At 30.7% G+C, this 25,998-nt stretch overlaps 1 protein-coding gene across 1 annotated transcript; it reads left to right on the forward strand.

Moving 5' to 3' along the window:
- The first annotated feature begins 1,692 nt into the window (after positions 1-1,692).
- On the forward strand, positions 1,693-19,986 carry LOC129969660 (uncharacterized). The gene is made up of 4 exons (XM_056084314.1): positions 1,693-1,824; positions 9,283-9,346; positions 18,152-18,402; positions 19,587-19,986. Exons 2-4 carry the CDS (start codon positions 9,298-9,300, stop codon positions 19,950-19,952), a joined length of 666 nt encoding a protein of 221 aa, XP_055940289.1. The 5' UTR covers positions 1,693-1,824; positions 9,283-9,297; the 3' UTR covers positions 19,953-19,986.
- Positions 19,987-25,998: the final 6,012 nt, after the last annotated feature.

Here is a 25,998-nt window from a genome sequence, read left to right on the forward strand (position 1 = left end):
TAATCCAATTAAAATTCGCTGAAGAAGTAAGCTTGTTCACCCTGTCCTGGAGGAAGGAGCAATTTGGGTAGGGTTGTGCTCTGTTAATTTTAATAGCTGTACAGTTTTATGATATATTGAAATTGAAGACAATTGTTCCAAAACTCAACTTAGGGCTTTACAATTATCAGTATTTGGCGTAATATGGTAATACTTATCCCTTGATTATTTGACTCCAAAATTTAATTCAACCTCATTCACTTACGATGGATTAACATATAAATATAGTTAAATTATATTAGTGCGGATTAATTGTTAACTCGGTATCCGAGTGGTTAGCGAGTTTTTCTTATACATCGCGGGACCCAAGTTCAAATCGTTACATTTTTTTATTTCATGCTTCCCATTATTTTTTGACTCTACTTAAATGCAGATTCCATTTATGTAAATTTTATCCCTGGCGGATTTTTCTAGAATCTTTCTACCAGGTACATAAAATGACTTCAGCTGAATTATCTCCAGTGTCGGTGATGGTTGTGCGGAAAGTTCATATTTAATAAATAGCCCTGTTCTTTGCGAGAGTGTTGAAAGCTCATTTCTGTCCAACAATAATTAACATAAAAGCTTAACTAGCCAATTTGAAAAAGTTTCATAAAAGAAAGCATTTCTTCCTTTCTTTCACAGGAAAGTGAAATCATTAAACTGTTTTATATTTCCTAGTTAAATCATACATTAACTTAAAAAAGTTTAGCTTTAGCTCTTCATTTATACACCTTCGAATCCAAGAACTTAATTGGAAGGGATGCACAGCTGCATCCGATATGCCTTGTGGTTTTTGCTGTGCTACACATTTTTATTCGATGTACTGCTTTTAATAATTGTCGAAATAATTTGTTTTCATCATCTTTATCATCATCATTAACGCTTCGCTACTCAACGGGTGAATATCTCCACAAAAATCCCTTTTCGTTAATTATTCGTTTTTATACCAATATTTAGATTTTATTACCTTTCAAATCATTATCTACTTTGATTCTTTGTCAATTTACAAACTGATGAATTTTAAAAACATTGGGAAAATCGATCTAATATTATTTTCTTTTCTTTTTGACTGTTATTGAATTGATTTTAACCATTTCTTTGGCGTAGTTTAGTCAAAACATGGCTCTTGCGCTACTAAAAATCCAACGAACCAAGGACATAAAAAAATTTTTCTTTTCAGCAGAACAAAGTGTCCATCTAGGCAACTGTCCAAAATATTTGATGAATTAATTGTGTATTTCACAAAACTTATATTCTTATTCGTCACTGTTAAACTCGTAAGATTGGTACTAACGACTTAAATGTTATTCTTTGAAAAATGGATGTTAAAGCATTTGTGTGAAATCGCTTGTTATCAACCACTTAATACATTCAATGGAGTAAACAACCACTCAACGAGCATTTAGCCCTAAATACAATTTCGTAACCATTGAAGCTGTCATCTGTCAGTCAATAGCCTTGAACGATTAGCACTTGTTACTAAAATTAGAACATACTGATCAAGGTTTTAGTATGATAAGAAAGTTGTTTCGACTACTACAATGTCGTGTTTCTAGAAGTAAAATTTATATTGTCTCGACCAATTTACTTTTTGTGAAAGATTTATGAAGGAATCATTTCGTATGCCTATCAAAAGACGATGTCCAAAGTTCGAGATGATAATCAGGATCCCTCCATATCAATTCTTGACAGCTGCTTCGATTCCTTTTATAGTGTCATCAGCTTATAGAAATCGTCACAAATTCCCATAGGGCTCTTGGAATACTGATAGATATATCTGCTCCTGACTGCTTTTCTTGACACGTAAGTAGAACGGAAAAAATTATTTTATTGCTTTAAAATTCACTAAAAGAAGGATATAAGAATTAAAAATGTATAATAATAAAATTTTGGGGATGTATTGTATTGCCTTAATTATAAATTATATTTTCATGATATTTAATTGTTAAAATTTTATTCTATTTTTTTTAAATCTGCCTGATTAAAAATTTTTTTATTAAAATATTTCGTATTAATTGGGAGAAAAATAGAACAAATAATGTATTGTTTTCAAAATATTAACAAATGGAGTGTCAAGAATTAAAATGTAAGTTTTTAAATTTGTGCCATTATGTAAAGATGTGTATTGTTTCTGAGAAGTAATCTATGAAAATCATCATAAACGGTATTTTTTTTTTTTGCCACGTAATGAAATTATTATAACTTGCATGTTTTAATTGGAGTTATTATAAATCATAAAAATGAATAAAAATTCGTCTACTTTTGTCCTAACATAAAAAATAAAAACAAAGTTTAGGTTCTAAAGCTTGTCAGATTAACAATAAAATAACTAAAAAATATGGGATGTCATGTTATTTATATTTATTCAAAATTTAATTCTCATAATTTCAACAATTTTTTATTTAAAAAAAAATGCAAAAACTAAAGATAATGTAATATCCTACCTTTTGTCAGAGGTTTTGAGAATCAAACGATATTTTTTGGAAATTGTTTTTAAATAAAATTTTAGTACAGTTTCTCCAATTTGTTTAAGTATTTTGATCAAATAGCATTTACCTCCAAAGTATAAATATAACTTATATATTGAATACATCACAGATAAAAAAAATCCTGATTTATTAAACACTGATTCTGTAAATAAAAACAATGATTTTATTTACTTTTGAAAAATCACGAGTATTGTGTACTTAACATAAAATTTGATTTCCAAGTAATTGAATTTGGTAATAAATATCTACTACGGTGCCATCTGTTGGCAGATTACAATACTTTAAATGAAGAATTAGAAATTAAAAAAATAATATTAACAAAAAATACTCAATACTCTCTTTTTATTTTTCTATTTAAAACTTCAACAATATGTTAAAAATTGATCATATAATTTGAAATCATAATATAACAATTGCTCAGGACTGTTTAAAATGATACTTGAATTTTTTTTCAACATTTCACGAAAATTATTCTTATTGCTAATATTTATATTATTTCCATTTTTTAAAATCAAATTTGAAATTATGACGCATATAATTACTTGTTCATTTCCTTTTTTATATTCATTGTTTTTAGTTATTTTATCTTTTTTTTTAGAAATTTCATTTTAAAATTAAATTTATCTGAGGAAAGATGCTTTAAATTGCAACATTTATGGTCCCTTTATTTTAACTAGCATATAATAAAATTGTAAAATATTTATGTAGTTAATATAATTATAAACTGTTGTGATTTAAAAAAAATTCTTCTTCGAATGCCGTTTCCTAATTTTTTTATAATTATTATTTCATTCAATATCTACGAGAGTAATTCTTCATGTAAAAGATGTATAGGGTAGTCAAGGTTTTTCCTCGATAACAAAGAATAATCGAAAATAATAAAGTGAAATTTTTATTATTGAATTATCGTCTTCTTAAATTATTTTTAGTTCAACAGACAATGCATTAATGCTAAAAGAGTGATTTTACATCCGATTGTTTCAAAATGGCATCAACGAAGTGAAAAGTTGAAAAATTCAATGCGTTATTTGATTCCATGACTTCGAATTGACCATTACTGTTTAACATCAATTTTAATGTTACTTAAGTACAAAGTGTTTTTAACATCACTTGAAGATATTGATTCACTCAAAGTTAATATCACAGATGTTTTGTCTAGTGTAACATCTGAAATGTTGGACAATACTAGGCTACAAAACTAAAAAGCTATATAGATGAAATTTAGAGCCCAATTTTTGATGTTTTGTTGTTGTTGTTGTTCTGTAGGGGTTTATGGCATGAAAGTCAATATAGGTTAAACTTTCCATTCATTTGTTTATAGAAAACATTTATAGTTTTAACAGGTATAATTTCAACAGGTTTAGTTTTAACATCTTAAATAGAGGTCCCTATCGAATTTTGAAATGAATTCTTCAAAGAGCTGACTGCCTTTCGATCTGTATGCACGAATATATATAAATGCTTTAAATGAAAAGCGCAACGCTTTAAATAAATGAAATTTGTACGTTGTCAAAGTTGCGATTTTACATCAAATTTTGATTTTAATTCGTCGACAAATTACGTCCAAATTGCATACTTGGTTTCTTCACTATATTATGAAGCATAAAATACTCCTGTGCAGAGTTTCAAATCTAAATGTGAGTACTTTCCATTTTTATAGGGGAGGGAGAAGAAATAACACCTTTATTGTCGAATATGCGAGAAAGTTTAGGAAAGACAACTCCTGCTAGTTTCATTTTCGACGTTGTGCTCTTTTCTTTAATCAACATTTATTGTGCCTCCATTTCACTCGAAATAGAAACGAATATTTCTCTTTTGGGCATAATCCTTTTTAAAATAGTAACTGTCAAATAAATGATGATTAACGCAGTATGAAAAAACCGTCTGACTAGTTTTCATTGTTAAAAATGATTTAGTGCGACTATAACCATTACTTATTAAGGATGAAGCATAATTTAAATCAAGCAGTTAATTCTTTTTCAGCTCAGACTCATAATTTAATTGAAGTATGTGAAATAACAAATTCTGGAGTAACGGGTTTATTGATTTCGGATTCCGCTAAAACCGAGAAAATCGCATTGGCACGCCATAAAAATAAACCTGGTATTGTATTAAAATTTAAAGAAAAAAAATTTAAATAAGAAAAATGAATTAAATTTAATAATATGCAAGACATACATTCACTGTTAGAAGTTTCTGTTAGAATTTTTAAAAAAATGATAGTAAAAAAAAAAATTTGCCCACAAAGCAGAAGTTAGAAGCTATGAAAAAAAAAATGTGATGCCCGAATTTATTTAAGAGGAATAACACGAAGTGTGACTTTTAGCACACGTGATTATGAATTCTTGAGTCTGATGATGATGTCGTGTCCGCGTTACCACGGACAGGGGAGTGCAGTATTTCTGAGGGCAAAGGCCCCTGAGCACCCGAGGGCAGAAGTCTGACTTCTAGCTCATATGACGATGACTTTCACACATTCGCTTGCACAACCCCTTTTTACGGGGGGGGGGGCTCTTTTACATACCTCACAGGATGAAGAACAACCACGCCTGAATCAGTACTCGAATCCGAAACGCCCAGATCACGGGAAAGACGCGCTACCCCTAGACCAGGACGCCGGCAATTTTTGAGTGTGATGGTATGAATTGAATAAAAGGGCTAAATGAAAAAAAAAAGTAGGAAAATTCTTCTATGTATTTAAAATCAATATTTTGGCCTTTTATTAACAACAGTTGCCATTATATGCCTTATTCAATTGGTCATTAATTTTTGGTTCACAAAATTCAACTTTTTTTTCTGTTTACATCCATTACATTGAATAGTAAAAAAAAAAAAAACATTTGGGAGCTGTTTTCCATTGTAGCATTGTCGTATTGATAGCGTGGATATACAAATTCTGCTTTATCTTTTGTATCATTAAATATGGATTCGGAATGAAGGCAAAAGTTTTGTAGAATAGGCGCATCGGCGGTAGCACGCATCTGCGTGACACTGTAATATGGTAATGGCCAATTTGCCCATGTATTTTATTTATTTATTTATTTTTGCCTCGGCAACAACAATTTGAGACTATCAATCTTAGTGTGATCAAAGTCACAGTAATAAAAAGATGTGGTCCGATGATTTTTTTTAAAAAATCACACTGATTTATCAAAAGATAATATTTACGCTTTTCAATATACTTATTTTAGGTTAGCTGTCGTTTTGGACCAGCTGGTTTGTCTGGAATACTGGTTGTGCTTATTCTCAATTAGATCTCTTTTGCATAGCTTTATATACAAGTGGTGTTCAAATGAAAAGGTATGAAACGACACTGCGGGTATAAATGAAGACTTTATTCAAAGTATACACCATAGGCCTGAGCACAACGATCCCATTGATTAACGAGCCGAAGGATTCCTTGTTTTCAGAATTCCTGTGGCCGTGACGAGACCCAGTCCTTCACAACGTCCTTGAATTCACCGTCCGAGTTGAAGCGTTTCCCTTTTAGCTGTTTTTTAAGGAACCAAACACATAAAAATAGGAGGACGATATGTCCGGGCTGTAGGGTGGATGGTCGACCTGCTCCCATTTGAACTTGGCCAATTCCGCGTGTGTGACCCTGGAAACGTGTAGATGCGCGTTATCATGGAGCAACCACACCCTCCGTGAGTAGCCCTGGTCGTTTATTCTTGATGGACTTGCGTAGTCTTCGGGGTGTCTCACAGTACACATCGGAGTTAATGTTTCTTCTGTGCTCGAGGAATTCACAAATGTCGGACCTTGCACGTGAACTCAAGGAAGCCATGAAGGATTGGGTCTCGTCACGACCACAGGAATTCTGGGAACAAGGAATCCTTTGGCCCGTTAATCAATGGGATCGTTGTGCTCAGGCCTATGGTGTATACTTTGAATAAAGTCTTCATTTATACCCGCAGTGTCTTTTCGTACCTTTTCATTTGACACCCTTTGTATATCTACCTGAATTCCCGCCCTCTTGGGGAGGAAATGAGAGTTGCAGTCAGTTGATATCAAAATGGGTGTGAAGACGAGCTATTACGACGTTTTGTTTAAAAGACAAACTTCTATGTTAGCCCTGAACCTGATTATCGTAGTCTCATCCTGTAAATTTGTCATCTTCAATTGGTTCATCATAATTTGCGCATCATCATTAACGTAACTATATTGTCACTCATAAAATTCTTAAATATCAACTAACTCGAACTTGTTATTGTTTGGCTATCACCCCACATATATATAATGCGTGTGTGTGTGCATTCGTAACTCGTCTGTTTTTTGTGATACACATATTTTTCCAACGTTGTTTTGGGGCTTTGCATACGTTGAGCATTTTGCTACGGGGAAAATGAATGTTGCCGCTCGAAAATTTCGTGCTCAATCTAAAATCTCATCCTGATCGGTTAAACGGACCAACCACTAGCGATCCATATGTCCGTAGAACTTTTTATGACCCCCCCCCCGGTATATTTACGGTTTCCATAATTGCACTCAACGAAATATAATTTATTTAAGAATAACATTTACTAAGAAACTAATAAAAAATGGCGCCAGTAACTATTTTTTTATCGAATAATAGACTTTTTTAAATTTCTTCATCGAATAATGGCTTTACATTGTTTCTGAATAGATTCGAATCCCACATCATACCCACCCTTCCAACAGTTTTCAGAGATTTCAATTTCAATATATCATGCTGCACGATAAGGGGAGTGAGTTCATCCTCTTTTGAATGCTTATCCATTTGATGTTGCATATTTTGAAGAAGAAGAATTCCCATTCAGAAACTTTGTCAAAAAACTCTGTATCTAAACTTTCTAAAAAAAAAAGATTCGATGTATTTTACACTTACCATATTAATATTATTTATATCAATATTTATTTATTTTGTTTATATTTAAATCGAATTAACAATGTATTATTGCCAGAATAAATGACACCATAGAGATTAAATAAAATTCAGCTTTACGAATATACTCCAGGTTGTTGTGCTTATTCATTCTCATCAATATAAAAATAGTCCTTAAGTTTTCTACTTCTAAAGCTAACATAAAATTTCGGCACAATTTTAATTTTCACTAATATTTTTATTTGCTAATATAATTAATTTTACGAATTACTTATTTTCTAAGCATAAAATCTTTAATGTAGCCCTACTGCCAAAAATTTGAAAAAGGCTTTAAATTTCTTTTTATTACGTGAATATATTTTTGTGAAAATCAACGTGTAAAATTCTTCTCCAGCGGTATGATGTGTGGTTTAAACCTATACCTGATGCTCTTCAAGATCTAATTATTATAGCAGAGAATTGAATAACAAGTTATCAGTGATTTCATATATGAAAAAAATGAAGCTTCGATTCGATGTGTGTGGTATAGTTAAAGGTCTAATTTAATATTAGTTTAAGTACATCAACCTCCGGTTTTAAAGCAACACTAGGGTAACTTTCGGACGGACTTCGTAATTCTGAATTGTGGTCAGATGACCAGGACTACACCTGAGCTGGCACTCCCTCTCCAAAATTCCACAAATCACCAGAGAGAGGACGTTTGGCTCCGACGGATTTAACATGCACCAGTCCCGCTTATAAGACGGCTCTTCAATGGAATCGGGTATCGAACCTGAAATCCTCCTTTTCCGAAGCCAAGACCTTAACACAGGGCCACCGCAGCCTTTCGGCTAAATTAATGGAACTCAAGATTAAAAGCATAGAAGAAACCTTTGGAACTTTCTTCAATTTAGTAATGCATCAATCGTATATTTATCTAATATCGTTCATGAAAAATGCATATTTTAAATTTTTTTCCTTATTTTTTGAATAATACTTTAGAAAAATATTTAATAATGTTGTTTTACTGTTGAGCATAACCATATATAGACCATAGCAACACTGGTAAAAGTTGTCGTAAATCAATTGCTTAAAAGTCTGCCATTTTTTGCTCAATGTTTTCAACTACCACATCCTTTTTTAATATATTCTGTTTAATAATGTTGATGGTAATTTTCTTTTTGAGTATTTTCCATTATGTTAAAACAGCTGAATTTATTAATGGCAACTTGAATCCATGTAATAAATTTAAATTTAAAAACTGTGTATAATATAAAGGTAAAATCTGTATGCCATATATAGAAAACTTAAAATCGAGTTTTACTTACTTTATATCTTCTTAAATATAGAACTACGAACGCGGTGACAGTTGTTCATCTCAAATAAAACACTTCATGTAATTGATAAATATAATTAAATAAGCATGTGGCATTCATTTTTTAAATAAAGTAAGCATTAAAGTATCTTTTAATGTCTTTTAAAATGGGATAAATTTTTATGAATTAAATTTGTCGCTTTTCATTTCACAGATGTGTATTGAAAATTCAGATCGAGGACTGAAACAATTCAAAAATAATCAGAAAAGGCAGTTTTATTAATATGTAGATTTCAAATTAAATCTACATATAAAAAATATGAATATGTAGATTTGAATATTTAAATCTAATATGTAGATGGCAAATTATGAATTGAGGCCTGAAACGTTGCAAAAATAACCAGAAAAGGGTTTTATTTTTAATATGTAGATTGCAAATCAAATCTACATATCAAAAATGTCAATATGCAGATTTAGATATTTAGACTCAATATGTAGATTGCAAATCAATTCTACATATCAAAATTGTGAATATGCAGATTTAAATATTTAGACTCAATATGTAGATTGCAAATTATGAATTGAGGCCTGAAACGTTGCAAAAATAATCAGAAAAAGTATTTTCTTTCCAGATTTCTTCATACACCATGAAGCTCCTTTCAACGACATTTCTATGTGTTGCAGCTCTGCTAATCAGTAAGTTAAATTTTTATTCTTCAAAGTAACTGTTTTTCGTCTTTCATCATTTGTCTCTTGTTCTTTCTAAATTCAATTAAATAAACATAGTCTTAAAAAAGACATCAGCTTACGTCACTTGGAATATCTTTGATTGTGCATTGTGAAACATTTTTAATTAGGTATTGATAAAATTCCTCTTAAAATTTCGAAATCAGCTTCTCTGTAGGATGCTAAATTTGTTTTCCAAATGTATTGTAATGATTTGATTTCATAATCTTCATATATACAGGAAATGATTTCGAAAAAACTTTATTCCATGAAAACTAGTATTTTGAAATTCAAAATTTATTCGAAAAATAATCGCGAGAAAGAAAAGCAACATACATAAACATAGAGATTTGGAAATATACCAATAGATTCTTTATCTGCCAGTGATAACATACAAGTAAATCAATGCTATAATTGAAACTATCCAAGGTAAAATAATCTTCAGGTTTAAACTCATTATATTTTCAAAAGTTTTACAAATATGAAAATCAATTACATTTCATAAAAATAAGAAAACATTAATTTTTTTTCAAATTCTTATGAAAGTTTCATTCTAAGAAGATGACAATGAATATAATAAAAAAATTATTAAAAGACCAAAAAAAAAACCATTTTGTCAAAGAAAACCAAATAAGTACGAGAAGTATGCCGTCTCATAAATGGATCTAATTTAAAAATATGTGCAAATCTACGATCTTTGAGTAAATAGGATGCTCTATATCGTTATCTTCGATTTCACATTCACATGGACTTGGAAGTATGATTGATTGGTCAGTATGATTAATTGTAAACTCTATAACTTTAAAATTATGTTAACAAAGTTTTAGTTCGACTGAATAACGATAGAAATTGTCTCTACATGTACTTGCCGCGAGGAAGTATTCAAAACTCTCTATATTTTTCTAGAATCAGAATCGTTCTAATTATAAAATTATTGTAAACAATATATTTAGCTTCAATTTTTCCTTCTCCTCAAAAAAGAAGCTATCGGCTTTTTATTAAATGGATGTGCAAATAAAGCTTTATCAAAAAGTATAGTATTTCTTGAAAGATATTTTTTTATCGTTTTTTGTGATTTTTCAATTAAGTAAGATGCTTTTACATAGGAGTTAAGTAAAAACAATAGGAGGGTTAGTTTAGTTAATTGCATTTTTTTGTTGTCGTGTGACTATTTTAAGCCAAATATTTGCGTAGCAGCTTCTGAGTGTAAAGACCCCTGAGCACCCGAGGCAGAAATCTGACTTCTAGCTCAAATGAAGAGAGTACACACATACTCGCTTGCACGACCCCTTTTTACAGGGGGGTTCATTCACGCACCTCACAGAGAGGACACAAGGAAGGGAACAACCCGAACCAAGACTCGAACCCGGGACGCCTAGATCATGGGGAAAACACGGTACCCCTTGGCCAGAACGCTGGCTTTTAACTACCTTAACGTCCCGCTTTAAAGCAACACTAGGGCTATTTTGGGACGGACCTCGTCATTTTGAACCGCTATCAGATGACGTGGATGACATCTGAGCTAGCACTCCCCTCCAAGCTTCCCCACCTCACCAACAGGAGGACAACAAAATGTGGGATTGATGTTAGGAAAAGAGAAATCATTGATGTGTTAATCAATAATTAATTATAATCAAACCATTATGAATTTAAAGTATTGAACTTAAATAACACAAAGTAAATAAAAAAAAATCACTTAATATTAGAAAGAGATTTTTATATAAAAATCTTCCCATCATTGAAGTAAGTAAGTAGGGAGATCGAGTTGTTAGTTGAAATTTTCATATTGTATCACCAAAATCAAGGACGAAGACCTGAAAAAGTAAATATCGAGAATAATTATCGTCATTTAACAACTACTAGTGAAAAAAAATTCTGCTTCTTCTCACCATCTTTTGTTATGCTTATACTGTAGTCTTTGATTACCAAATTAACCCTTTCTGCTGAATCTTTAACAACCCTAAAACGTTTATCAGGTTCAGCCATGTTGTTTTGATTTATTCCTTTGATGTTTTATCAAAAAGCGAAGCCACCTGTTCTGAGTTCAAATACCACAAATGTTTCTATAAATTTAAACGATGCTGTGTTTGAAAAAAGGGCTTAATTAAGGTTTAAACAACCATAAAACCTAATTTGAACCCACATACTTCTATCACACCTAGTTCAAAATTACATTTAAAAAAGAAAAAATTATCCCAAGAAGTTTTAAAGAGTTAAAAAAATAAAAACTTTCAGGAAGTACAAAGTTTTTTCCAACCTTCAGAAACTTTAAAATAAATATTTTCCGAAGTCAGGAACTAAAAGCATTTTAAAAAGACCAGTAATAATTCTTTATAATATTTTTGGAATGTTTAGTTTAATTATATTAACGTCTCAATTTAAAGCAAAACTATGGCTATTTTGGGTCGGACCTCATTATTTTGAACCGCGGTCAGATGAAGAGGACAACACCTGAGCTAGCAACCCCCTCTCCAAACTTTCACACCACACCAGCGAGAGGACGTTTGGACCCAACCGATTTAACATCCACCAGACCCGCTTACACGGAGGTCCTTCGGTGGAAACGGGTCTCAAACCTGAAACTCTCCGTTCTGAAACCGAAGCCTTACCACCAGGCTACCGCTACCTTATTTTTTATTTATTTATTTATTCCGTGGTTTTCTTAATTGTTCTGAAAGAAAAATTAGAAAAATATTTAAGATTTTACATTTGTTATAAATTTGACCTGTTCATTATTAAAATTGATTTTTATACACTTTTTTTTTTATTATTATTTTTTTGTCTAATACAGACTACTTTATCTGCCCTTTTACGATTTTGTTCATTCCCTGTGAACTTTTTCCAAACTTCGTTGAACATTTTTTAAGAGATCGGGGTGGCCTGGTAGTAAGATCATGGCTTAAGAAATTTAATAAAACTATCATTTTGATTTTATTAATACAAAAATTTAAAAGGTATGGCTTTAAGAAATTTACATTAAACTATTATTTTGATTTTTTTTAATATCAAAACTTAAAAGTAACAACAAAAAAATCTCATTAAGTTTGACCATTTAAAACGCATTTATCTTCCGATCCAAATGTTTGTCGAATGTGTTGAAGAAATGAAAATTAAAGACTAAAAAAATTCAACAAAACTAAAGTAAAAATATATTCCTTTCAATTTTTACAGCGGGAAATCCCGGATTCCCCCCCCCCCGTATTGAAAAAATAACTGATTTTCAATACATGAGGACCCTGAAAAGTTTCTTCCCTTATGTTTTGTTACCACTTTCATGTATATTTAAAAATGGTGTATAATATAAGGTAGAATATGTATGCTATATATGTTACGGCCAAAGCCCGAAATCGGCCAGATCGCGAATTGGCCGGCCAATTCGCGATCTGGCCAACGTTGCTGTAAACTTACCGGCCAATGTCCGATCTTTTCTTGATTTCGGGCTTTGGCCGGCCAATTCGCGAAATGGCTGGGGACGATCGGCCAAAGTAGAAAGAAAGGAATCAAGGGCACATTGTTTTACACCTGTTATAAATGAAGTATTTAAAAATGAGTACTTCTGTGTACTGTTTTTTTTAAGTGCAATTGTTTCAGAAACGAGTTCAAATATAAGTGACACCTCTGTTAAAAATAAGCTTGTAATATATAAAAATATGATATCGTGTTATTTTGTTCTCATATTAAAGCCATAATAGAAATTATTCAGTGAACGTGTATACTTTAACAACGTGATAGCTTGAAGATTAGATTTGCGCCCTTCAAAATGAAATAATTATATCTTGAGCAAAGGCGTTGCGTATCGTGTATGAATACAAAGGCAAATTGAGTATTCAGTTTTCAATTACTTTTAAGAGTGATCCTTAGTTGTTTTCTGCTCCATGGACCTGATGTTAAAGATCCCAGATCACATTGTCTCCCGAAATGTCGCTTCAAAAAGTATGAAATTTTTTGTAAAGGCAAATAACAAAAATAAGGGCTAATTAAAACAAATATGAAGGACAAATAGTTTTGTTATTAATATCATTTAAAGACGTTTCTTTGTTGGCGCCATCTGTCGAATTTCACCTACAACATGTCCTTATTTATATTTTATACATGAATGTCATTATATTTATTTACCACTAGTCGCCTTTGGCGACCAGCCGGTTCACCAGTATTAATGATCGCTAAAATTTTCAATTAATGTAAATTGCTCTCTTAGTAGCTTTTTCTGCAAAATATTTTTGAGCTTCATATTTTGGTAGTTATATGATTCAGTTGTACTTTTATGTAGGCCTTAAACAGTTCTGTTTCATTATACTACTTTCCCTAATGTTCTGTCAGTATCCATAAAATTTCTACTTTAAACTAAAGTGGAAATGTTAAACTGCAATCAATATAAAAGCTTTTTATATTAAAGCTAACCATGTCTTTTTTTTAAATATGAAAATTGAAATCAGAATCATTTAGCAGTGAAATTTGACAGATTTATGAAGTTTTTATGCATCATTTTTATAATCACAGGCCAATCACTGTCTAGAAACCCTGCAGAGGATTAGCGTATCTTCATTTAGACAGTCGGTGAAGTGGTCTAAAATCGCCAGTTTTTATAGAAATGTGATATTGAAATTTCATAAATCAGTCAGTTTTAGTGATTGATTTAGTTGGTTGGAGTTCAACAATTTTTATTAAAAATATTGGTGTCTCAAGAATATTTTGTTAAATATGATTCAAAAGGTAGGAGACCTATGTAAAAATTTAAAATTCCTGATTCATCGGAGCATTTATTGACTAAAGTTATATTAAATATAATTATTTAGTTAATTTAGACCACTTTGTTAGCAAATGTATGCCTCAAATTAGCTGATGGTAGCTGATTAGAATGATTATCCTAAGTATATTAAACTATGTTTGCCTTAAATTAAATTGTTTTATTGAATTAATAATATAGGTATTGTCAAAGCTCATAGAAAACTTTTCCTCCTTTTACTTTTCAGAAAATATCTTATTTCATTTTTTTTTTCATTTTATACAGACACCTGCAGAAAATTACAATTTTGTTTATTAAATTTGCAATAATAGTTGATTTATTTTTTAATTTAAACTTCTATCAATGTGATGTGATAAAAGATATTTTTTTTAATTTGACGTGCTCATGCAGATTAAATTTTAGCATAATTTAATCTAAGTATAATTTAAAAATTAAATTTTAAGTTTTAATTTAAAAAAGCTTTAATTTGATGCAAAAATCGGTTTTGTGCTGTAATATTTTCTGGATATAGCGACAAAACGCCGAAATTACGCTTAAGTTTTAATTAAAATTCTAATTAAAAATTTTAAAAAATCGCTCCAGGGTGCACATTTTTGACCTCCAAGGTATACATATATGCCAAATTTGATAACTGTTTGTCAAACGGTTTGGATTGTAGAGCGCCAACACACACACATGCGCGCGCGCACAAACATACATTCAGCTGTATTTATAAATATAGATTATCACATCGGGCTTTGGCCAAGGATGCCCGGCCACTTCGCGAAGTGGCCAGCCAAAGTAGAAAATACAACATTAATTGCAAGTATTTCGGACTTTGGCCAAACCTCTTGGCCAGTTCGCGAATTGGCCGGCCAATTCGCGAACTGGCCGTATTTCGGGCTTTGGCCGTAACATATATAGAAAACTTAAATCGAGTTTTACTTACTTTATATCTTGTAAAATACAGAGCTACGAATGCGGTGAAAGGTAATAAAATGAATAAATAGTAACCCATCACAAAACAATAAAAAAATAGATTATATTTCTTTAAAAAAAACCTACAATATTTTTTAAAAAAATGTTTTTCTTCAGTTTTTCAAAAGCTGTGATAGAACTATTTTTGTTAAAAATGTTTGTTTGTTTTTGCAAAAGGAAAGACAAAAAAAAAAAAAAAAAAAAAAAAAACATAAACAAAAGATGGAGACTAATTTGAATAATTTCTAAATTCAATTTTTACTACAAAATTTATGATTACTAAATAAACATTGAAGGAAACAAACAGCTCAATACATTTCATGTGCTATTCTTATGTGCAAGATTTTTATAAAACCTTTCTCTGACAATATCTCATGGCTGTGCTAACATCATTTCATGCAAATTTAATATTTTTAAGATGTACAATTTAATTTTTTTTTTTTTTTTTGTATTTATAAAATATTTTAGACGGTTAGAAGAATTTTTTACAAAATGGAATGTTTGGTTTGTTATAAATATTACAAATTGCATAACAACATAAATTACACAACTTTTTAATCGTTTATATAATCAATTATAAAATAAAAAATAGGGCATTTCTACATTTAAATTCGAAGAATGCATTTAGATTTTTCAGATTCTTTTGAATCAGTAAACAATATGTTGCCTAGCAACTGTTGCTAAATACAATAAAAAGTTTAAAGAAGAAGAATCAAAGATGTTTAAGAAATTTTGCTAAATATGCCAATGCAGTCTTAAAATTCAATTTCAGTAGCATCAAAGAAATTAAAGCAATTTACTCGGATAATAAAAGCAGAGATTTAATGCTCACAAATCTTTGAAGAATCCCGTGAGCAGCTGCATTTCTGAACTAAAATTTTTCAGGACAATAAAAATCTTTTCCTGTATAATATAAAATTTATGCAATAAATCATCACATGTGCATGCATATTTTATACCAAAGCCTACACCATTTGTCTTAATTTATTCACCGAAATTGGTTTACCTGATGTTATTAAATAATACATGGCTCGTTAATGGAGTGCGTTTACATTATACATCAGGAATGACGACTTCTAATTTTCGTCCAGATAAAGAGTGCCTACCATTTTCCTTTGAATCTCATTTTGCTTTTTTGTTTATGTTGAATTCAAATAGAAAATATTGCAATCATTCAAAAATTAACCTCACTATTTATACCAAACAGTGTTAGGAAAAAGTTTTGGAATTTTTCTGTGAATACATAATTTAAAACAAAAATGGGTAAATAAATTAAATGTGAGCTTTTTAAATAAAAATTTTAAACATGAATTAAATTTAGACAAAAAAAAATGTCAATGGGGAGTCTCTCTTCTCGCCTGTGTATGAGTGAATATGATAATTTAAAATTGCAATGAGCTAAATGAGTGAAATTATGCATGCAGTTTTATCACTAGAATTGCTGATCTATACCGATTTTTAATTCGATTCCGTCAAACGAAAATCTGTCTGAGTATTTATGTGTAATGGAATATAATAACCCCAAGACATAACGAGCTGGATAAATGAAATTTGCATTGCAGATTCATTGCCTGTTTACCCCCCGCCCCCTCCCATGTGTACGTGGATAAAATAATTCAAAAACTTGAAAACACATGAAATTCGACATATGGCTTAGAAACTAAAATTCTAAATATCTGTCATGATTTCAATTAAATTAATCGGGTGATTGACTATTAATAATGATTATTCTCTGTGTTATAATTCAACAAGGTAGATAGATGAAATTTAATATGTTTGATGCATGTTAGATATTAATATATATTATATATCACATATATCAATTATTGGTTTATGATTTGCTTGTTTGTCTTTCCTCATGAAAAGACAATGAAACAAAAGTACAAAAAGATCTGTTTGAATGAAATTTGGCATTTGGTCTTCCCTTTGTATTTGCAGATTTGTTTGAAATTTTGTAACCAATCGGTCCACTGAGAAAAGTCCAAAATGCTTATACGATTCTCTTCATTATGTGAAGAAATTTGTTGCAACATTTCCATGTTATAGAGGCTGAGGAGAGAACATTACAGTATTTTTTTCTGTTTGGTGATTTTAATATTCATTTGAAAAACTAAAGTAATAAATAAAGAATAAACTTCATGTAAGAAACATTTAATTTAGGAGGAAAATGTGTATGGAGATTTATTGTTGTTGTTCTTTGTTTCAATTTAAATAATTCTAGGAAATCGTGTCATAAAATTTACAGTGAATACTTTTAAGAGTCAACAATAAATGATAAGAAAAGATAAGCAATTTCAGACTGTTTATGGTGATTATTTATTTGTTTTATCAATTATTTTTTATTTAAATAAATAATGTGAAACAGAAAATAAATCCAAATTAGAGAGTGAGCTACAAAATAAACATCAAACACACACAAATTAATTAAAACTTTAAGTAGTTAATCATAGCAATATTTTTAAAAAAACGTATTAGGAATTTATTATATGAATACTATCAATATTAAAAAATCTTACCAGTTTAGAAGTTTGAAGCTTAAAAATATTCAAAAGCAAATAAAAGGTCTAAAAACTAAATATGTTCAATATTAAAATCATTTTAAAAAATACAAGGAATTCAAAAGCTTGATATAATTAATCTTTAAAACATTAAAAAACACATCAGGAATTCAATAGCTTAATATAATCGATCTTAAAAGCATTAAAAACACATTCGGAATTCAATAGCTTAATATAATCAATCTTAAAAAGCATTGGAAAAAGTACATTATAAATATAAAAGTTGTAAACATTTGTTTTCAAAAACTCGAAAGGATACATAAAAAATATCAAGTACTTCTAAAAATTAAAAAAAATATATTTTATAAAATTTATGAAATAGAAATTTATCTACACATTTAAATTTGATAAATACATTCTCAAATATTCTATTAACTCTATATGTCCTGATTGAAACCGAAAAATGTATACTGATAAATATGTCACCGGAATCAAACATATTATTGGTGACATATATACATTTTTTGAAAAGATAATTTCATTTTCATACTTTTGTTTCATAAATTCCTCCAGGTGACTGCCGAGGAGATGACGAGTCTTGCAAGAAACCCAACGTCCACGATTACCTGGACGAAATGCTAGTGAAGGCCCGGGAAGAGTTGCCCGACCCCATCCGACTGCCTCCAAGAGCAACTTTTGTTGACCTCAGTGACGGAGTGCTATGGGGTCTGTCCAACCTGACACGACTCGGAGATGCAGAAGTGCAGTGTGTTGATGAAAATACCATCATCGTCAAGGCAAAACTCACCACTGATGAACTGAAGGTAAGTTTTTGAGACATTGTTAAAATCGTTGATACTCGATTAATTGAATCATGTTTCAAGCACTTGATCCGACGTATGAGTCAAATGATCCATTAGTTACAGAGGCAAATATTTCTACTTCTCTTCTTTTTATGTACAACCGACCAAACAGTATCGATAGGATTTGTTGTGGCCAATGGCTGCCTTTATCATAACACGTGCATTACTTTGGCCGACTCACCAAACTAACATCCTGTTCAATCTCTGACTTTCCTCCGCGTCTTCTTGTACACCTCTCATCCTGTTAAACGAGGAGCAAGCCATCAATTTAAGAAAATCTCCTCAAAATTCTCAAAATTCCAAATTTTTGTTCCACTGCGAAAGAAATCCAAACACTTTAAAACTTTCAAATAGTTGGAAAATGTCCCTTAGAGTTTTAAGATTTTCTGATGCCACCAGTACTGTACTTAAATCATTGTTTTCAACTTTCAGATTTTTTCTTAATTCCGAGATTCCTATGGATTCCTTTAAATAATGATAAACAGTTCCAATTCTTCCACAGATGCATTTATTTTCCCGAATTTTTTGAAATCAAATTTTTCTATTGTAAAGTGTGGTGAATGATTGGCCCAATTAAGTTTGATACAATGTTTGATGGTTCGAGTAGACCAGCAATCATAGTTGTTGCTGTTACAGGGGCGATATTGTCTGGTTTTAACGCCTAAATTCAAAGAAAGAAATATAAAAATTATAATTTATCAGACAGGCTCAACAAAATGGGGTGTACCAAACAGCTATATGCCCACATAAAAGAACGGCTTACTGTGAATTTTCGAAACTTCTTTTGATTCGCATGTTAAAGCCGACTCGAACATTTTTCAACTCGAATGTTCGAAGCTTGACATTGAAATCCCGGAACACCAAGCTACAATTAAGGATTTGTTATTAATAGGTCTTCACAGCATCAAGAAGTGCCAACTTAACACTGCGAATAGCCACAATTTAATATCACAGGGTATTACAAAATGACTTATACTAACTACATTTGTTGCTACGTGAAGTAAGCAACCATTTAATGTTCTTTAAAATTTCACTGAAGTACATAAAAGTTTAAAACTTAAATCAATCCATTACACGCAATGCCCCAGGTATATTATTAAAAAAATGTATATGAATTCAAAAGAATATCTTCTTTCATTTTACAGGGTCGTTACACATGGCAAAAGGAACGTAGGAATCAGAGCCCGAGGGAAGGGTACGTGGTATTCATTTCGCACGATTTCCAGGCCGACATTGAATTCCGTGTCGCTAAGAACAATGGTGAAGTCACCCACCCCCAGCTTCAGAGGTTCGAAATCAAGCGATTCAAGGACGCTAAGATAGAGATCACAGGCATGGGATTTTTCACCTGGGCTTTGGGAGAGATGACCACCCTCATGTCAGGAGTGTTCCAGAGGGCTATCGGCCACGCCGTCCAGGGACCCCTCGAGGAAGCCCTCCAGAGGAAGATGAGAGAAATCGACATCCAATGCGCCAAGGACTACGACTTCACCAAGTTTTGTAAAGAATGAGATGTAATTAAATAAAACTACCTGTTGCATTTTACTTCCTTGTATTTTCTATTCTTTCTTCGTCCTCAAATCGTTTGGATATGTCAAATAAATCCAAGAAAAAAAGTCGGAAAGAAAAAGTTTTGTATGCAATTTTATTTTATCATGCATGATTTCTGACAAGGAGCTACTTAGGGCGCTCGGATAAGAAGAATCCACAAGCATTTCATTTTAAAAAATATTATTAACTCTTTGAGTACATTTGACGTATCAGAATGTTCTGCATTTTTTTGAATTTATGTTTCCTTTTTTTTTTCTGTAATTCTAATTAGCTTAAGTTATCTCAGTATCATGGAGCAGTATATATTCTGAAAAATAACAAATAAATTAATTCTTACGTAAAAGTTCAAACAATTAAATGCACTTCAAATTCAAAAGTTGTTTCAAATAAATGTATAGTCAAAGGGTTAACCAAGCTGCCAATCAAATACACTTTAAAAATATAAATTATATGAATTATAAAATATTAGAATAATAATGTTTTGTGAAATATAATTATTTAGTTCCTAAATGTTTCATTATTTTGCGTTCACTTTTTTATGCACTCTCAGCACCTACTTATAAATAAAGTACCGTACAAATGTTGATACCATACAGTCATGGGTCTTAGTAAATAAATAATTTAATAAATGAACATTTTCGAAAAATACTAAAATAAAAACTAACCTGAATAAAGTGCTGATGAAATTAAAAATGTAGATTGAAATGTGAAACTAAATTGACTAATTTCTTAAAAAAAAGGGCTTCATAATATGTATCGATTAAGGTCTTAAAATGCGCAACTCCATCATGGCATAAAAGCGAAATGATCTGAAAGTCTATGTTCTTGATTCAACTACATATTCTATTGTTGAACTTGAATTTTTTTAAACCCTATAGGTGGCAACATTTGAAGTTGTATAATGCTGCAAAATTGAATGAAAGGTTCTGAATCCTGCTGATTTATCAAATTCATTTAATATGATTTGTTTCAGCGTCCTTAGGCACTTAACAGCGGTGGCTCATCTATTAGCTGCGCAGCTGCAACATCACCTGATATTTTTAATCGTATTTTCGTTACTACTTACTTACCTTTCTGTTCTATGAATCCAATAATCCATGAAAATGATAAAAAAAAAAATCCTGATAAATGGGAAAAGAAGAAAGAAAATGAATCAACAAAATAAGAGACGCAGGTCGTTTCTGATCAGAGAATATCCGAAGAAAGTACCCAAATCTACCTGAGCGCTGAGAGAAATTTGTATGGAGATAATAATAATAATAATAAATAATAACTAACATCCACCCATTTCCCCCTTTTGATTTAGAAGTGCCAGGGCTGTAGTTCAACTAACCCTCGTTTGGAGTGCTGCTTTTGAACGATTCACTTTTAAATGACATCCTGAAAACACTTTTTTTCAAATTCCATCGAAACTTTGTCTTTGCTCCTTCGATATATTTTTCCTTGCTTTCTCGTATTGGTTCTTAGTATGATTTGGTTTTGTTTCATATAGCTTTGAACAGAATCGCATTTGGTTCATTAAATATAAATTAAATTTTCTTTCCTGGCGTCCTGGCATAGGGGTAGCGCGTCTTCCCCGTAATCTAGAAGTCCTGGGTTCGAGTCTCGGTTTGGGCATGGTTGTTGTTCTATCTGTGAGATGTGTGAATGTGCCCTCCTGTAAAAAGGGGTTGTGTAAACAAATGAGTGATGCGTGAGTAGTAAAGACGTACTCCTGGCCCTAATTGGTGCTACTAAAAAAACAAGAGACGCTCCCCCACCGGCTTAAATCGCGTAACAGCGGGCTTGTCCATGGCAAGTGCCATAAGAAACAACAACAATTTTCTTTTGTTAGAGGCCACTTCTTGAAGAAACGTATATATGAAGCTTTCTAAAATGTTATTCATATAAGATTCTTTTTTGTATGGACAGATTCATACATATTAAGTTTGTTTAAGATAACAATTAAGGTTGTAACTGAAAAATCATTGTTCCATAACTTAGGCTATGCGAAAAATTAAATGTAAAAAAAAATACACGTCATTTTTATGTCGTAATTGAACATTGTTCAAAGGTCTTCAAGTGGGAAATCCAGTATCCACAAACATTTCTCAATCAAATTTACCCGAAATATGATTAGTTATGTAACGGTTGCGTGATGCAAAAAATTCATTCTTTTAAGTGCTTACTTTAAGGCGGAGATATTGTATAGTTTGTTGAGTGAATGGTTGTTTTACATCATCTTCGTAGAAATATGTAAGAATAAAAGGAAAATTCTGCGAAGCTTTTAAAAAATATAATAGATATTGCGATGTTTAGTAAAGTAAATGTTGCCATTCAGTTAAATGAAGGTAATAATGGCATATTTAAGCAGAATGAAAAAATGCGAAAAAATCCAGAGATATTATCAAATATGATAATCTGCGTTAAGTTTTGTGAAAAGTTGGAATAACCTTTGGGACCTTGACAAAAATTTTAGAGTCTTGAAAGAATTTAGAGCTGAAAATCATAAAATATTTGCTTAGTCTTCAATTAACTCATAATTAAATTGTGGATCCGAAAGAAATACTTTCAATGATATGAGACCTAAAAAAAGCAGACAACGATTCCCGCAAATCGCGCATTATGTGGTTTGTCAAAAGTATCTGAAATCTGAAGCCTAATAGGAATGAAACATTTTACAATTTTGAGACCCATTTTGAATATGTTTCAGTGAAGTGAATCCCATTCCATAAAAACATAAACATTTTTCGTTTATTTTTGAAAAAAAAAATCGAGAAGTATATATGCCGAAAAGCAGCTGGATGAACTGTAACGAAGAAGACATAATCACGTGCTGGGTGAGTGTTTTAAGAATATTATATCATTAAATTTATAAAATAACAAAGAATATGATTACCGAATTTTCTTATTTATGCATATGAGAACGCTTTAAAAAGGGCCTGTCTTTAATAGTAAAACGTACTTGATAAATGTCTAATCTTACATGAAATGACTTTAAAATTATTAGGTCAAAATATTTGATCACATGTCTCTGAGAACAGGCAGAGATGGAATGAATTCATTAAGACCAAGATAAAATACGGACGGTTAAATCACGCAAAGTGACGATAGCAAACAGTTAAATAACTAATCATTGATTTAGATTGTATTTTGCAATCATTTTTTAAATGCATTTTGAGCGTTTTTTTCGAACATTTATTTCAGTCCATATAAAGTGAGATAAATTTTTACTTATTTCTCCGTGCATTATACATGCATCATTTGCATTGATCTTTTTTCTTTCTCGTATGCATATAATAGATAAAGTATAATAATCGTCAAAAATTCGAACTCGCGCTTTTGATGAATCTCCGTGAGTTTGAAAAACATGTTTTTGAAAAATGTCCATCTGTAACAAAGATAATTCAAAAATGCATTGAGCTAAACGGTTGAAATTTGGTATATGCGTTTTACACCAAATTTGCAGATTTATCAAATTTTGAGTAAAATCTGTTCAGGACAAGTCCGTCTGTCCAGCTCTTCAAATATAAATGAACATGATAATTAAAAACCGAAGAGAGACAAATAGGTAAAATTCGGTACACAAATTTAACATCTATAATGTAGACATCTGTCTAATTTTGAGCGAAATCCGACTACGGGTTGTCTATCTGTCTGTCTGTAGTTTCGGAAAACATGTAAACGCGATCATTCAAAAACTCAGTAATTTAAATATGTCAAATTTGATATGGGATTTTGTGACTACAAGTGCAGTTTTGAGTCAAATTTTTGTTTCAATCAGTGGAGAAAAACGTGTCTAAAATACTAATTCGTTTATTGAATGCTATTAAAGCATGCCAGAATTAATCCATCTCCAAATAACTTGCTAAGGATGACAAGATGGATTCAGTAAAAATGCTAAATTCAAGTCAAAAGTCAATATTTTATAACTACTGTACGCCAATACCAAGCAAGGCGTTCTCTGTCATGACAAGTGTAATAGAGAGTATGCGAGAAAGTTTTGGGGAAACGATTCTCGCTGGTTAAGTATACATTTACCCTTAAGTTTAAAAATAGAAACTTAATCATTAATAAATGTTATAGTTTGAAAGAAATTTGTCAGGAATCCAGAACATCTCAAGTGTTCTATTGACTCTTAGGTGGATTAATAGAAAAATTCTCCAAAAGGGAGGTTCCATATAATAGTTTAGTTAGAAAAAGCAAATCAATTAAATCTTTTATAAATGTTACAGTTGGAAAGAAATTTTGCTAGGAATTCATAAGCATCTCAAAAACTCGATGGACTCTTCGTTGTATTAATATAAATAGATGTCCGAAAAAAGTTATTTTTATATAAAAACATCTTTGAGAAAACAAAGTATTTAAATCATTCATAGACATCGTAGTTTGAAAGAAATTTTGCTTTTAGTCCATAAGCATCTCATAAGTTCCATTAATTCATAATTGAATCAATACAATTGACATCCAAAATGAAGTGTATTGATTCATAAGGAATAATTGAGAAAGCAAAAAAATGAAACGTTAAAGTTCGGAAGAAATTATTTTTCTGGAATCCATAAGCATCTCATAAGTTCCATTAATTCATAATTGAATCAATACAATTGACATCCAAAATGAAGTGTATTGATTCATAAGGAATAATTGAGAAAGCAAAAAAATGAAACGTTAAAGTTCGGAAGAAATTATTTTTCTGGAATCCATAAGCATCTCATAAGTTCCATTAATTCATAATTGAATCAATACAATTGACATCCAAAATGAAGTGTATTGATTCATAAGGAATAATTGAGAAAGCAAAAAAATGAAACGTTAAAGTTCGGAAGAAATTATTTTTCTGGAATCCATAAGCATCTCATAAGTTCCATTAATTCATAATTGAATCAATACAATTGACATCCAAAATGAAGTGTATTGATTCATAAGGAATAATTGAGAAAGCAAAAAAATTAAACGTTAAAGTTCGGAAGAAATTATTTTTCTGGAATCCATATGCATCTCATAAGTTCCATTAATTCATAATTGAATCAATACAATTGACATCCAAAATGAAGTGTATTGATTCATAAGGAATAATTGAGAAAGCAAAAAAATTAAACGTTAAAGTTCGGAAGAAATTATTTTTCTGGAATCCATATGCATCTCATAAGTTCCATTAATTCATAATTGAATCAATACAATTGACATCCAAAATGAAGTGTATTGATTCATAAGGAATAATTGAGAAAGCAAAAAAATTAAACGTTAAAGTTCGGAAGAAATTATTTTTCTGGAATCCATAAGCATCTCAAGTGTTCCATGGATTTTTAATTGGATCAATATGACAACAGATGACCAAAAAGGAAGATTTCATGTACACAGTTGTTACTTAATTTGTTAAAAAAATTTAAGAGAGCAGAATATTCGAAAATCTCGTATGAAATATTTAATAATTAATGAATTTAAAAGAGTCAATGTTCATAATTTTTTTTAGAATTATTCTAGAATTTTAATACATGTTTAAAAAATAAGAAAAAGTAATAATAAATTTTAGTTTACTCTTAGTTCATCAATCAAAAGAATATTTTCAAGTGGTTAAAAATTGGATTTAAAATAAATTTAATAAAAAAAACTTTTAAAAATGCAGTTTTATTGATGCATTAATAGCGGATATGAATAAAATGTATACGAAATAAAAATTTAATTTAAGTAATGATTTACTAATAATTAAGTTCTGAAAATATTAAAATTGAGTACTGTCAAAAGATTGCAAACCTCTTTAACATTAAAAAGTGAGAAAGAAATGAATTACAAAATTTCCACCTTCACAAATATGAAACAAGAAGAGTTACATGAAATTATTTAATAGCATCAACTCTGCAGCCCTGATTATTTATTACATATTTACTTATCTATACTTAAGGTGAAACTAGTCTAACACACTCACTGGTAAACTGATCCGCGTTTTCACTCCTGTGGCAAGATCCGCATGCACTTACAGATAATGAATTTCCCCTAAAGGTCACTCCTATTCGAGTACCCTTCCCC

The sequence above is a fragment of the Argiope bruennichi genome, chromosome 5 (assembly GCF_947563725.1).
Source record: "Argiope bruennichi chromosome 5, qqArgBrue1.1, whole genome shotgun sequence".
In the NCBI taxonomy this organism is placed as follows: Eukaryota; Metazoa; Arthropoda; class Arachnida; order Araneae; family Araneidae; genus Argiope; species Argiope bruennichi.

Excerpts from the sequence above, each read along its gene's own strand:
- LOC129969660 (XM_056084314.1), top strand. The coding sequence starts at position 9,298 with ATGAAGCTCCTTTCAACGACATTTCTATGTGTTGCAGCTCTGCTAATC. Across the intron at positions 9,347-18,151 it reads TGTTGCAGCTCTGCTAATCA|GTGACTGCCGAGGAGATGAC; the intron begins GTAAGTTAAATT and ends AAATTCCTCCAG. Across the intron at positions 18,403-19,586 it reads TCACCACTGATGAACTGAAG|GGTCGTTACACATGGCAAAA; the intron begins GTAAGTTTTTGA and ends TTCATTTTACAG.